The sequence below is a fragment of the Rhinolophus ferrumequinum genome, chromosome 2 (assembly GCF_004115265.2).
Source record: "Rhinolophus ferrumequinum isolate MPI-CBG mRhiFer1 chromosome 2, mRhiFer1_v1.p, whole genome shotgun sequence".
Lineage (NCBI taxonomy): Eukaryota > Metazoa > Chordata > Mammalia > Chiroptera > Rhinolophidae > Rhinolophus > Rhinolophus ferrumequinum.
Window position 1 is genome coordinate 84172492 of NC_046285.1, and position 14448 is coordinate 84186939.

The 14448-nt window shown below is 36.0% G+C and overlaps 1 protein-coding gene across 1 annotated transcript in view; it reads left to right on the plus strand.

Moving 5' to 3' along the window:
• DHX36 (DEAH-box helicase 36) overlaps positions 1 to 7937 on the plus strand; it is a 43876-nt gene extending 35939 nt beyond the window's left edge. Inside the window, exons 21-25 of the mRNA XM_033128482.1 lie at positions 485 to 584; positions 676 to 766; positions 3295 to 3415; positions 4017 to 4169; positions 4564 to 7937. Coding sequence (XP_032984373.1) covers positions 485 to 584; positions 676 to 766; positions 3295 to 3415; positions 4017 to 4169; positions 4564 to 4749 — 651 coding nt within the window. The 3' untranslated portion in view covers positions 4750 to 7937. The remainder of the gene's footprint in view (positions 1 to 484; positions 585 to 675; positions 767 to 3294; positions 3416 to 4016; positions 4170 to 4563) is intronic.
• The last annotated feature ends 6511 nt before the right edge of the window (positions 7938 to 14448 follow it).

Below are 14448 nucleotides of genomic sequence, written 5' to 3' on the forward strand. Positions count from 1 at the left end.
TAGTGGAAATATGGATTTTGGTTATTTTCTTTATGCTTTTCTGTATTTTTTTCGAAATATGAGGTGGAGAACAATATTGAAAATTATATTAGTCTTTTTGCAAAATGGAGTAAATCATAAAAGTAGTGGTTATTTCCTACAATTAGCAAACTTTTTCTGTAAAAGAACACAATAACTTTTAGGCTTACGTCTATAAGCTTTCTGTTGCAATCACTCATCTCAGACACAGTGCAAAGCGACCATAGATGACATATGGATGAATGGGTTTGATTGTGTTCCAATAAAATGTTATTGACAAAAACGGATTTTTATAAATTTTGTAGTTTTTATCAACCCCTGCTCTATCTAAAACATCACAGTTTTTCAAAAGTATTTTATAAAGCGAGTGAAGCTTATAGCTATACTTATTCGTGAGTGTATACTTTATAACGCCCATAAATCTGTGAAAGGTATTTTAGTTCTGTTTGTTACCATTGCTCCTTAGATGCTGTATAACATGAAAGGGCAGTTTGCTGAGCATCTTCTTGGAGCTGGATTTGTAAGCAGTAGAAATCCTAAAGATCCAAAATCTAATATAAATTCAGGTAAAGCAGAAAATGTGATGCAAATAACTTGCTACTATTGTCCATTGTATCAGTATTTTACTTTTTTTCTTTACCTTCCCACTCCTAATAGATAATGAGAAGATAATTAAAGCTGTCATCTGTGCTGGTTTGTATCCCAAAGTTGCTAAAATCCGACTAAATTTGGGTAAAAAAAGAAAAATGTAAGCATTGAAGATTATTATGAATTCTTTGTAATTCTGTCCTTAAACTTTTGAAATCCTGTAATGCAACAGGACTTACATTATACCTTTGTTCTTAGTTATAGTCTGGGGCATATTCTTGTTCTGTACTTTTGAGCATTTAAGAGAAGGCAAAAAGTTTAACAGTGGCATCGCTTTCCCATCATGTCCCTGAATCAGCTCTCCATCACCCATTATTCACAAAGAATGTTAGTAAAATATCATAGCAGTGTAAATATGAGAAAAGTAAGCCAGCTATTAAAATCCAGTGCCTTGATGGACATTGCTTAGAATTGATTTTAGGATTTTCTTCCTCTCTTATAAAATGGATAGTTTCATAATTTATCTCTGAATAAAATTGTGATTTCACTATTTTTAAAAATAAAGTATAACTTAAATATGTGTACAAATAGAGTCAGCCTCAGTAGTAATTGGAGAGAACAACGAGGCATATTTTTGCCTAGTAAATGAGCTAATGAGAAAACAGAAACTGAAAGTCACAGATTGAGAGTGATGTGTGAATTGTTGCCACCCATTTGGAGGCACCCTAGATTAGAATTATGTACTGACTATCTTTAAAATAGTCACTCGCCCAGTGGATTTTCAAGTGAGTATTTTAATTTCAGGCATATGTCCTAAGCATGTAATTCCAAAAATTTTTTAAAGGTTATATTGTAAACAACATGCACGTAGGTGTCTAGTAGCAATGGGAAAATTATGGTTTCATAATAAATACCACATTATATGGCATTTCTGTTAGGTGGGCATATAAAACAGCCATTGTGTAGTAGCATAAAATATTTGAACTGTTATTAAGTAAAAAAAGTTGTATACCCTATGATTATAAACAAAAAATATAGACCTCAAAGCACAAACATCGTTCTAGGGTAGTCGTTCTCAGATGGGCTGATTTTGCCCCTTGGGACATTTGACAGTCTCTGGAGACATTTGTGATTGTTATAACTGAGGGAATACCACTAGGGGATACCTCTCTCTAGTCGCTAGAGACCAGGGGTGCTCTTAGTTATTCAGCAATGCAGAGGACAACCCCCTACAACAAATTATTCCATATGTCAAAAATGCTGATGCTCAGAAACCTTATTCTCATGTATAAGATAATGCGTAATATAAATTTTAACCATCGTGGCTGGATTATCCAGTACTTTAAGTGATCCAACTACTTTTTGACATCAGTACTTTGTCAAATTCTTCTTCATGTCTATTCCTAACTTGACAGGTACCTTAACAGAAATACAAATATTTTACATATCCTTCTGCCATCCTGGGAAGGCTTTATGGGGGAAAAAAAATGTAGTTCTCTTTGGATTGGTGCTTTGGTTTGGTCTAGACCAGGGGTCAGCAGATTTTGGCATACTGGCTAAAACCTTTCTGTATACATTTTTATTGAAACACAGCCACACCTGTTTGTTCACGTGCTGTCTGCTTTCCTGCTATACTAGCGGAGTTGAGTAGTTGCAACAGAGATCAGAGAGCTCACAGAGCCTAAAATATTTTCTCTCTGCTGCCGTACAGAAAAGGTGGCCAAACTCTGCTGCTCTAGTGATGTAGACAGGGTGCAGGGTGGCATTGGTTAAATTGTGCAGTGAGTAAAAATAATTCATGATTTTATTCTGAATAATGACTCATGACTGTAATTTATGATTTTGGTAGAAGTATTACAGATTCCTAGAAGCACAAAAAAAGATGCTCTTAAAAACTAATAGGAAGAATTAATTAATGGATTATCAGCTTTAGTGTTGTCATCTATCTAATAGAAGTAATTATCATTGACTGTTTAAAAACAAACCACCAAATATCTCCCTGTTGAATTATAATTAAAAATTCCTACAAATTGAGGTAAAAATTTTATGACTCAAAGCAAAGACCCATAGGAATGACGAGACTAAAGTAGAGCTGTGTCAAAGTACATTTATTCCAAGTATTCCTGTTTTGAAATTTGGGGATTTGAGTGAATGTGAAACATTTAAAACATATTTTAGAACAGGTTTAGATTAAAAATCAATTGTAGCTAATATCTCTTCTAAACAAAATTCTTAATTTTTTATTTATATTATCTGTGAGCATAACCTGTGAAATTTTTTATTTGATCATTTCACAGTTATTCTGTAAATTAAGGGCTACTTTTTATTATGATTGACAGTAAAATATATGGACTATTCTCTTGGTCTGCATCACTTTGAAGTATTTCAGCTGTTTATTTCATTCTTTGTCCTTCAGTGGTATAGTATAAACATGATTAAGGAATATTTTGTCACCTTTCTAATAGGTTGACTAATTATGCCTTCAAGAAGAGGATTCATTTTATGATTTATATAGCATATTCATATATAGCTGATTTTTTTCCATGTTTTATTTAAAAATGTTCTTTCAAATAAAATTTATATTGCAAAAATATACTGAGGTCATCTGTGGAATTTTTTTAGATTGAGGGATTGGTTTGGAATCTCCCAGAATTTTTTTTAACAAATTACATTTTAACTTTTTTAAAGGGTGAAAGTTTACACAAAAACTGATGGGCTGGTTGCTATTCATCCCAAATCCGTTAATGTGGAGCAGACAGATTTTCACTATAACTGGCTGATCTATCACCTGAAGATGAGAACAAGTAGTGTAAGTAAATACCTAAAATAATCACAGATCTGAGTATCAGCCTTGTATTTTTATGATTGTATAGTTTTCATAATTATAAACAAAATTCGTTCTCTCTAAAACAATTTTTTTCTGATGTGAATTATAACTTCCTTTATCAAAGAACCTATGCTTTTAATGTGCAGGTCTGTCATGATTGATCTTTGTATTTGAATTAATTGGAACAGTTATTTGATTTGCGTAATTTTCTTTCAAAGCCTGCATTCAAGAAATACTGCCATTTTCTAGTATACAGGCGTTTACACAGTACACATAATTTGTTGGCATATTGGTCAGAATATTAAGTGGGATTCTGTTTAGAGATAAAAATAATTTCAGGTACATTAGTGTTTTGGTTTTCTCAGAATATTTTGTTTAAAGAATACTACTATTGTTTGTATTGAAACAAAAATGGCTCATTTAAAATGATATTTCTTCAAAACTAGTATGTAATTACATTAACAGGGTAATAGCTGTGTTAAAAGGATTGATTCTAATCGACTGAGACTAGTGGTGGTGTTGAATTAGTGTGGCAGTAACTCAGACTGCTTACGGTGTTAATTGGCTTTAATTCTCATTGTAGATCTACTTGTACGACTGCACGGAAGTTTCCCCATACTGTCTCTTGTTCTTTGGAGGTGATATTTCCATCCAGAAGGATAACGACCAGGAAACTATTGCAGTAGATGAGTGGATTGTCTTTCAGTCACCAGCACGAATAGCACATCTTGTTAAGGTGACTGACTGTACACGATTGTCTTTGAATCTACATGCAATTTAGTATGTGGTCTCGCGGTTTTGTTCCAGATGCTATGGATATGTTATAGTAAACATTTCTTGATGTATTTCAGCAGAGAAAATAGTGTTGAGAATTTGATTCATATTTTTTTGAGGTAGTTACAGACCAACAATTGTAAATGCCTAGTGTGATTGGAAATTTGAATTTTTGGATTTTACTGCACTTTAGTTGGCTACTCAAAACCGCACTTTAGTTAGTTGCTCACTAAATATTTCAGGCTTTTGTAGAATAGCTTATGAAGTTCCTTGTAGTGACAAAGGCACTTTTACATATTACAATATTTGATAGCACATCTGCCTTTATTGAACTTGTGTGATTTTTCCAACCATAGGAATTAAGAAAGGAACTAGATACCCTTTTGCAAGAGAAGATCGAAAGCCCCCACCCCGTGGACTGGAGTGACACTAAATCCAGAGACTGTGCAGTTCTCTCAGCTATTACAGACTTGATCAAAACACAGGAAAAAGCAACTCCCAGGAACTTGCCACCACGATTCCAAGATGGATATTACAGCTGACAACTTTTCTGTGGTGGTATGAAAAGCCAATTTGACAGCCATTTTCCATCATAGTTTAATTTTTGGCTAGATGCCGAACACTGGGACATGAATAATTCTCATGTGTAAGGTAGGAACCTTCAGTAGGCAGTGAAAACTGTGCATGAGTTCACAATGTTGTGTATAGCTGTTATAAATATGCCATAAAAAACAATATGCTTTCTGATCACATGCTCTGTTGTGGTCATGTCCACACTTTGGGAGTATTCCTCTTATGTATATTGAGTGTTGTATCACGTGAGAAATTCCTTTGTTCTGTTAAAATTAATTTTTCTGCCCAAAATGACTGAGTATAGTACCAATAAAAATAGAATGGTTAACCAAAAAGTGTCAAGTAGGAATTTGAACACAGCCACATTTTTTAAGTGAAACTTCTGTCAGAAGTTAATTTGTTGTAATAAAACCCAGTATTTAATAAAATGTACAGTGTGTAAATCTCAGCTAACTTTTTGGCTTGGTTTCTACATCTCCACCTCTCCCTTCATTTATTTGATTTTTTTTTCATCTTTTTAGAATATATCCATAACCCTTTTACATCACCTTGTGCAGCATAATGTAGCAATTGAGAACATGGGTCTGGAACCTGACTACCTAAGTTCAAATTTCAGCTCTGCCACTTCTAGATATCTTGGGCAAGTTACTTGGCTTATTTCCTTCTCCTTATCTAAAACACAGGCAACAATTGTGAGGACGGAATACGTTAATGTACGTCAAGTGCATAGATTAGTGTCTGGCACGTAGAGTGTACTCACTGAATCTTAGTTATTTCTCCCTAAAATATTTTTTAATAGGCTATTGTATTACACTTTTTTCCCTATACTGTGCTATTTTACCCTCTCAGCCAATAGAAGGTAATGTGACATGTACTGTATGTTTTTAACTCTATCCAGTTGTGACAAATACTACTGGCTGCTATCCAACAACAGCCATCCTGTCCCTCCCTTCTTTGTTTGCTTATGTTCACGTGTTCCTGCTGTGTGCGGCCTTGTGCCCAGGGATGTTGGACCCTGCACGGTCTTACGACTGTGTGACCCTGTCCTGGCCACTGGCCAGAAGAGATCTGCCAGGAACATCTGAGGAAAATTTTCCTCACTACTAGACATAGAGGAGGAAATTCTGCTTTCCCCCTTTGGAGATTGTCTTGTCTGAATCTGGCACTGGGAACTGCGGCAGCCATTTTATGCACAAGGTTGGCTCAGTGGGAAAGTGAAAATCATCCGAGTCCTTGATGATGCCAGTGAGCTGCTGAATTGACCAACTCAACCTGTCATTGTTTTAGCCCCAAAAGGTAGGGTCTTTTGTGTAACTTGGCAGGAAGCATGTTCACTGAAATACACTATTCATTGAGCATTGTTTGCTGAGGCCTCTGTTTCTACCATTTATTTTGTGATCTAACAGTTTGACACAAATGTCTGACAAAAGTGGTAGTACTGGACATACTGCACAAAGAAACTTAGGAAGAACATCCTGCTATACCCTAGAAACGACATATTGTGCCTTCCAGTAAATGCAGAGAAACCAAAGGAAAAGAGTATTACAAGGGCTGAGATTTACTGATAATTCTATGATGATCGGTTAACAGCACTGGTTCTGGTACTGCTCCCATTTCTGGGAACGTGTGTCCACCTATCATTGCCTTCCAAGATTTTGAATGTACTGTGTGTCCTAAATCCATTCTCTGAGCTAGTCTCCCAAAAGTGACCTGGATCTCACTGAATTCTTGCACTGAGTCATGTCACAATATTGCACCATATTAGTTTTGCCCCTAAACTCAAGGTGACCATTAGGTCCTGTTTGTTCTAAAGAGTGTGACTCTTTTTTGCTTTTACTATACAGTCAGTTGGCCAAAATGGTCTTAGCAGAAAGGATTTTAAAAATCTAAAAACAGATGACTAGTTAATTGGTTCCACGTTTGCAAACCCATAGTTAGTCTCCATATAAATGGTGAAAATGGTCCTGAAGAATTGTCCAATGGTGAAATTATTCAAAGAGATTAAGCAGTTACTATCACCCCCAATTTGTGTCTTCTCTATAGCTCATTAGGATGGAAATTTTAATTGAAAGTATTACCTATGTTTTTTTTTGTTTTGTTTTGTTCACAAAATAGGGTGTTACTATTGAAAATGGATTACAGGGCTGAGAACTATTTGTCATTTGGTCATTTTAAAGAATAAGACATGAAATTAAGAAAAAAGTATTTATTTGCCTCACCATTCTGAATGATACTGAGAATCTCTTGAACAAATAACCGTGAAACGGAAACTTATGGAAAAAATAAAAGAAATCACTTAATAATGTTTACAAAGTGTCTTTGAAAAGTGAGTCTGTGACATCTTCCTAATTCTTTAAGTAGGGCAAAAGCTCTAGATAAATTTATACCAATAATTACAAGTGAGTTTCTTACTGCATTTTTAAAATAAAGTCCACCCTAAAAGTTAGAAAACTATAGAAAAGCTTTAGAAGGAATTTATTGTAGTACCCTCTTACCCAAAGTAAATCGTAATTTTCCTTCCACGGTTTTTAGCTGAGTTTGTGTGTATTTATTTTATGAAATTGTAATCGTGTGGTAATCATATTTATAATACGTTAGTTGTTTTTCAATGGCATTTTTATTATGATTTTAAAGCAATACATCCTCATCGAATATTTAAAAATTTCACATAAAAAAGCATGTTACCCATTTTGATATAGTTCTGTACTCTAAGCTTTAAGGTTTTTATATGTAATAAAATTAGCCAGTTTAAGTGTATAATTCTGTGAATTTTGTCAAATGTATAAAGTCATGTAATCGCTACCACCAGAATCTTTATATAAAACATTCCCGTCACTTAAAAATTTCCCTTGTTACCCTTTTGTAGTCCATCCCCTGCCCCCACTCTGTCCACTGACAACCATTGATCTGCTTTTGGTCATCAGTGTTTTGCCTTTTCTAGAATTTCAAATAAGTGGAATCATATGTAGTCTTTTGTATCTGGCTTTCCCTTCAGTGCTTTTGAGATATTTTGAGATATTTATGTTGCTGCATGTATCAGTAGTTAGTTCCTGTTTTATTTAGTAGTATTGCATTGTATGATTATACCAGTTTATTCATTCACCAGTTGATGGACCTTTAAGTTTGCTATTATAAATAAAGCTGCTATGAACATGTGTTTACAAGTTTGTGTGAAATATGTTTTCATTTCTCTTGGATAAATACCTATGATTAGGATTGTTGTGTCATATGGTAAGTTTGTTGGTAAAAAGCTTTCAAACTAATTACCAAAGTAGGTGTATCATTTTACACACACACCAGCAATGTGCGATGGTTCCAAGTTTTGTAAATCCTTGCCAGCACTAGTGTTTTTAGTTATTTGTTGTTGCTTTGGTTATGTTAGCTTTCGTGGTTGTGGAGTTATAGCTCGTTGTGGTTTTATTTTGTATTTCTGATGATTAGTGATGAGCATATTTCATGTGCTTTTTTGCTGTCTTCCTTAGTTGTCTGTGGGTGTGTTTTGGTTTTCTACCTCATATGGTAAGTAACTGCGGCATTAGGGACATGTCTGACTGGGGAGAGGGAGGAGGATTCTTTGAATTTTAGAGATGCAGAAAATTTCGTTAACATAGCAAATGGCAAAATATGCCTCTCTCTCATTGGTTGGTACAATAGAGTTAAGTCACTGTTAAGTGCCAGAAGAGAATTGTACCAGTTTTAGGTGACTGATGTCAAAGCATGGGAGCTAAGGAAGAAGCTGACCTGGACGCACTGCAGAGCCAGCCCGTACTAGGGATGAGTCCCACTGTCCTGCTGAGATAGGGGACTTCTTTTCAATTGTGACACCCTTTCTCTAGTTCTTAATTTTGATTCTTGTTTTAATGGTCTGATGTGAATTTTCAAGTAACTTTTTTTTCAAGATAATGTGATATATTTGAGTCCTTGCACAGTGTGTCATGTTACCTTCACACAATGAAGGCAACTTGGTGAGGAATAGAATTCATTTTAGCAAAGCTTTCATTTAATGAAATAAAGATTCCTTGATTTCTTTTTCTTGGCCTTTTAGCTGTATACCTCTTAGGTATTACAATGCCTAACTTGCCATACACTTCCATTCACCCTATTTTAACAGCTATTTCTCAGTTAAATTATTTGTTTTTCATTGTTCCTGGAAGTCCGTTTTTGTTGGTTTGTTGTTTTTTTTGTTTTTTGTTTTTAATTTTTTAAGGCAAAGATGGTTAAACATTTTTGTGGGGTCTGGAATAAAAATACAAATGGAGGCTAAATACCAGAAGTCTGAATATTTTTATAGTTTACATCAATTTAACAGACTGGGATGAAATATGTTCTATCCTCCTAACTTGACAAATATATTCATAACAACAAAATAAGAAATGGCATAAACCATGTTTTTCCTACAGCTGAAGGTCAGTAAAATATCAAAGATGACTTCTAGCCCTAGTTTGCTGAGCACTTTCCCACGTACTTCAACTTTTTCCAAATATTTTTCCATCAATTGATATAACCTTGCGTATTTTCATTTTTCTAATTAAACCTGTTAAAATGTTAGATTACATTGATTTATTTTCAAATATTGAACCAGTCTTGCACTCTTGGAATGAACCTCACTTGATTGCAGTGTGTAATTATTTTTATATATTGCTGGATATAGTGTTTCGTTTAAGATTTTTGCTGCTCTGTCTATGAGGGATACCAGTCTATAGTTTTCTTTTTGTGAGGTAATGCTGGCCTCATAAAATGAGTACGGAAGTGTCACCTTCCTCTTGTAGTTTCTGGAAGACATTGTATATGATTGTTAATTCTTTAAATGTTTGGAAGACTTCAGTGAAACCATGTTCACATGGATATTTCTTTTTCAGAAGTTTTTAAATTAAGAATTCAAAGTATGAAGGTTGAACAACTAAGTTTGTGAACTCATCCTAGAAAATGTGCTACATACCTCATAGCTGAATATCACTATGGTCACCTTTGAAGTACTCCCCTTGGGAAGCTAAGCACTCACGCCAGTGCCTAGTCCACCCTTCAAAGCAATTTGGGAACTTTTTCTGGAATGGCCATCAGAGCTGTTGTTGCATTACCTTTGATGTCCTCAATGTCACCATAATGTCTTCCTTTCAATATTTCCTTTATCTTCAGGTAAAGAAAGAAGTCACCGAGGGCCAGACCAGGTGAGTAGGGAGGGTGTTCCAATACAGTTATTTGTTTACTGGCTAAAAACTCCCTCACAGACAGTGCCGTGTGAGCTGGTCCATTGTCATGATGCAAGAGCCATGAATTGTTGGTGAAAAGTTCAGGTTGTTTTCGTCCAACTTTTGCACAGAGCTTTTTCAGCACTTCCAAATAGTAAACTTGGTTAACTGTCCAGTTGGTACAAATTCATAATGAATAATCTCTCTGATATCAAAAAAGGTTAGCAACAAGTTCGTGAACCTAATTGTCAGATCTCATAGTTAGTAGTTACAGGACTATTTAAGGTTTTGGTAATTTACGGTTTTCAGTGAATTCATCCATTTTATCCAAGTTGTTGAATTTGAATATCTTAAGCTTTGGCCATTATGAGTAAAGCTGCATGTTTTTGTGTGGACATAGTTTTCAACTCATTTGGGCAAATAGCAAGCCGTGTGGTTGCCACATCATATGGCAAGCATTTAGTTCTATAAGAAACTGCCAAACTCTTCCCAGTGGCTTTTGCATTCCCACCAGCAATGAATTGAGTTTGTGTTGCTTCACATCCTCACCAGTGTTTGGTGGTGTCAGGGTTTTGGATTTTAGCCATTCTAATAAGTGTGTAATGGTAATCTCATTGTTGTTTTAATGTGCAGTTCCTTAATGATGTACGCTGTTGAGCATCTTTTCATATGCTTGTTTGTCATCTGTATATCTGGTGAGTTCTCCAGACCTTTGCCCATTTGTAAAGTGGGTTGTTTTCCAATGGTTGAGTTTTAAGAGTTCTTCATATAGATTGTCTTCATTCTCCTGTCTTTTAATGAAGTTCAACTTACCAGTTTTTTCTTTAATTACGCTTTTGGTGTGGTATTTAAAAGTCATTTAGAAACCCAGGCTCACCTAGATTTTCTTCTATGTTAATGGTCTAGTTTTATAGTTCTTCATTTAATTAAGTCTAAGATTCCAAATAAATGGGTATTTCTTAATTTTATTTTTGATATTTATTTCTAACTTAGAGAACTCATCCTGTATAACTTCAATCCTGTAAAATTTGTTGAAACTTGTTTTACAACCCAGGAAATGTAAATATTCTGTGTGCTTGAAAAGAATGTATATGCTAAAATTGCTGCAGTGTCCTATTATGCATATTGTTACAGTTCAAATCTTCTATTTTTAATTGATTTTTATCTACTTCTGCACTTTTATTTTTATCTATTTTTTCAACCAAGTGAGAGGTGTGTTCAAGTCTCATGCTATGTTGGATTTCTTATATTTCTGAGTTTTTGCTTTATGTGTGTTGAGATCATGTTATTGGGAGAATGTATATTTAGAATTGTATTTTCCTGGTTAAATGAAGCTTTCATCGTTATGAAGGCTTACTGTCCCTAGTCATACCTTGTATCTTTGACTGTTTTATCAAATACTGACACGGCTACCTGCAGTGAATGTGGTGATGTTCTGCCTAGATCCTCCCTCAGGACTGACAGGATTACTCCCTGAGCACTGGAAGTGCTACCAAATGACAGCTTCACCCATCAGCCCTCTTCAGGAATTGTCCTCAGCTGAAGGGAGTCACCTTACCCAAGGCCACTTCCTCCTTCTGGAGACAGTCTACATCCTGTGACTGGTCAGAGCAGGGTTATAAAGATGCAATCCCCTTACCAAAGCTCCTTCCTCTCCTTTGGGGCTCCAGTTAAATTCTTGCATCCTCCATCTCTCTTCTCTCCGTGCTTCCTTGTAGGTTTCTTCTAGCCTCTCTTCCAGTTCACAGATATCTTTTAACAATCTAATCTGATGTTAAACCCAGGTCTATAACTTCTAGTTGTTTTTATCTCTGTCACTTCTTGTAGTTGGTAGTTCTGTATTAAATTTTAAAATTTGGTTATTTCTCTCCAGAAACATAGCTACTAGTATTACCATTATTTTATTGCCTGTATCTAATGAGTTCAGTATCTAGGGTCCCTGTGAGTTTGTCAGTTTTTTCCTGTGTGATCTTTTTTTTTTTTGCTGAACCTTTGAGAATTTGTAACTGAGAACTAAGATGTAACTGAGAACTAAGATGATGCTAGCTTCTTCCAGAACAAGGTTTTATTTCCTGTCAGGCCCTTAGTACTGTATTATGGCTGTATTTTAACTGCAAGGGATGCTAGGAAACTTAAGTATCTAGCATTTTAGTTTTACGTCAGGTGTAGGAAGCAGAATTCTCTGCTCTGTTGGTGTTGCACCTGTGATTATGTGCCATAGCACAGCAAAGGAACTGTGCACATCTAATTATGACCCCAAAGCAGTTGCTTTTGAGTTACTCACAAAGGAGATTATCCTGTGGGTCTAATATAATTACATGAGTTTTTTAAAAGCAGAGTATTTTTTTCCAGCTGGTAGCATAAGAAGGAGTCAGAAATATTCCAAGTGGGAAAAGGATTCAACATGCTACTGCTGCCTTAAAGAGGGAAAAAGCCACATGACAAGAAATGGGAACAGTCACAGGAAACTGTATCGCCCCCGTCCCCAATGGCGGCCAGCAAAGAAACGGGTCTCAGCTCTGCAATCACAAAGAACTGAGTTCTGTGAATAGCAGGTATGACTGGAAGGAAGACACCCAGCTCCAGTTCAGAAAGCAGCCAGCCAACACTTTGGTTTCAGCCTGTGAGACTCTAAGCAGAAAACTCGACTTCTGACAGAACTAGGAGGAAAAAAAGAAGTCATTCTTGGCCCCCGCCAAGATTCACAAGGTGATGAAATTTCACAAAGCACAAAGGTTCAGATACCGCATGGCCAAAATGAAGAAGATACACGCCTGGGGTCAAGAGCAGTTAGGGAACTAGGAACTATTTAAGATACGCTATGTAGTCATGCAGTTTTGTGGCAACTCTGAGGAGAAACAGAAAGGCTCAGCTCTTAAAAATGCTCCAGCCTTCCAGGGCAGCGGATGGCAACATGTACCCAAAGAAGAAAGGCCAGTGCTCCCTGTGTTAGCTACAGGGACCTTTTGAGTAGAACTGTAGCCAAGAATTCAGCAAACTGTATACTTAAACGAATACCTCCTGCAATAAATCACATCGGCACAAAAAAGTACATACAAAATCTTTATAAATTCACATATTTTGCCAAAAGTATACTAGCAGTCTCAATTCACTGGGACAAAAATGAGTACTTTTGTTCTCCACAGGTCACTGAATGATACTGTACAATTCAGAGAAGCTAGTCAAAGAAACTGAACTAGGTTGGAAAACAATACTGTGACATGTAAAAATGACAATTCACGGTTGAACTTAACCATGTGAATCTGTTAAATACCTGCCGTAAAACAACTCTTTGTCCACTAACAGCATTAACCTGCTTGCTAAATAAGGCTTTGATTTATAAGATGCACACATTTCCAAAACCATTGAACATCTCTACTTATAAATTAATTCACAGGATTTGTATAGTTGCCTTTTAGCTTCAGCTGGGTGTTAGCAAAAATAATACAAAATGATCCCTTTGCAAAGCAACAAATTTACCTTCCTTCCTAAATAAAAAACATCACATTAGATTAGATTACAACTTGTTAGCTTCTCCTCCACAAAGCCTGTGACACAAAAGAGGAGACAGACTTCTTGATTTACCAGGAGGAGAAATCTTTCGCTGTGGCCCATTGCTGTTACTTCATTGACAGACTGCTTGGGGCCTCAGGAAACTCAGGGCCTAGCATGTATTTTGCACCCAGAAATGTATGCATAGGGAAGGAAGAGCAATCCAGGGATGAGAAACCACCATGGTTCACTGTTGAGATAGCAGGATGCCGGGCGTGTGAGCTAAGCATATTTACCTCTGTACTACTAGGTTTCTGCAACTTGACTCAATTTGGGTAATTGGTTGGCAGACAGTAGCTGGGACATTTCACACAAAGATCTGAGTCTTGAATAACGTATCCTTTGCCAGGTTTTAATCCCTTTGTGGAAGAGAATGGAGTAGAGAGGGAACATAGCTGCCAGTAAAAATCACTTCACCCCCTCTGTCTTCTAAACCCTCATTCCCTGTTTACGAAACGTACTTTAAAAATGACTTTTCTCTCTTCTTGCACTAGTGGAAGAAATTGTTCTGCAGAAACCTGCAGTAAAGAGAGACTCCAAATCCAGCAAACGAGGCCTTCAGCGCAAAACAAAATGGGCTCCATCAAAGTCAAAATGTTATGTTTCAATTAAGTACCATGCTGGCTTTTTGATACCTTGTAAGACGTAATTTTATCTTCTTTGAGACAGTTAAAGTGTGTTTCAGTCCATTTCCCAGGAAATGGGACTAGGGATAGTCAAAAACCTTGCATTATTGAAGGCAAAGGAGCCTCACGTCAGTTTATCAGCTCAGTTGGGCTTATTTTTAAATATAGGACCCCTGTCCTATAGTCAAGATTTTCTCACACATGTGAACCATCTAAGTTCTATGTTGTTAGAGTAGCTTAGGTTGTCATAGACTACTTATCTAAGACAAACACGGGCTGAGATGGGCTTTTTTTTTTCTTC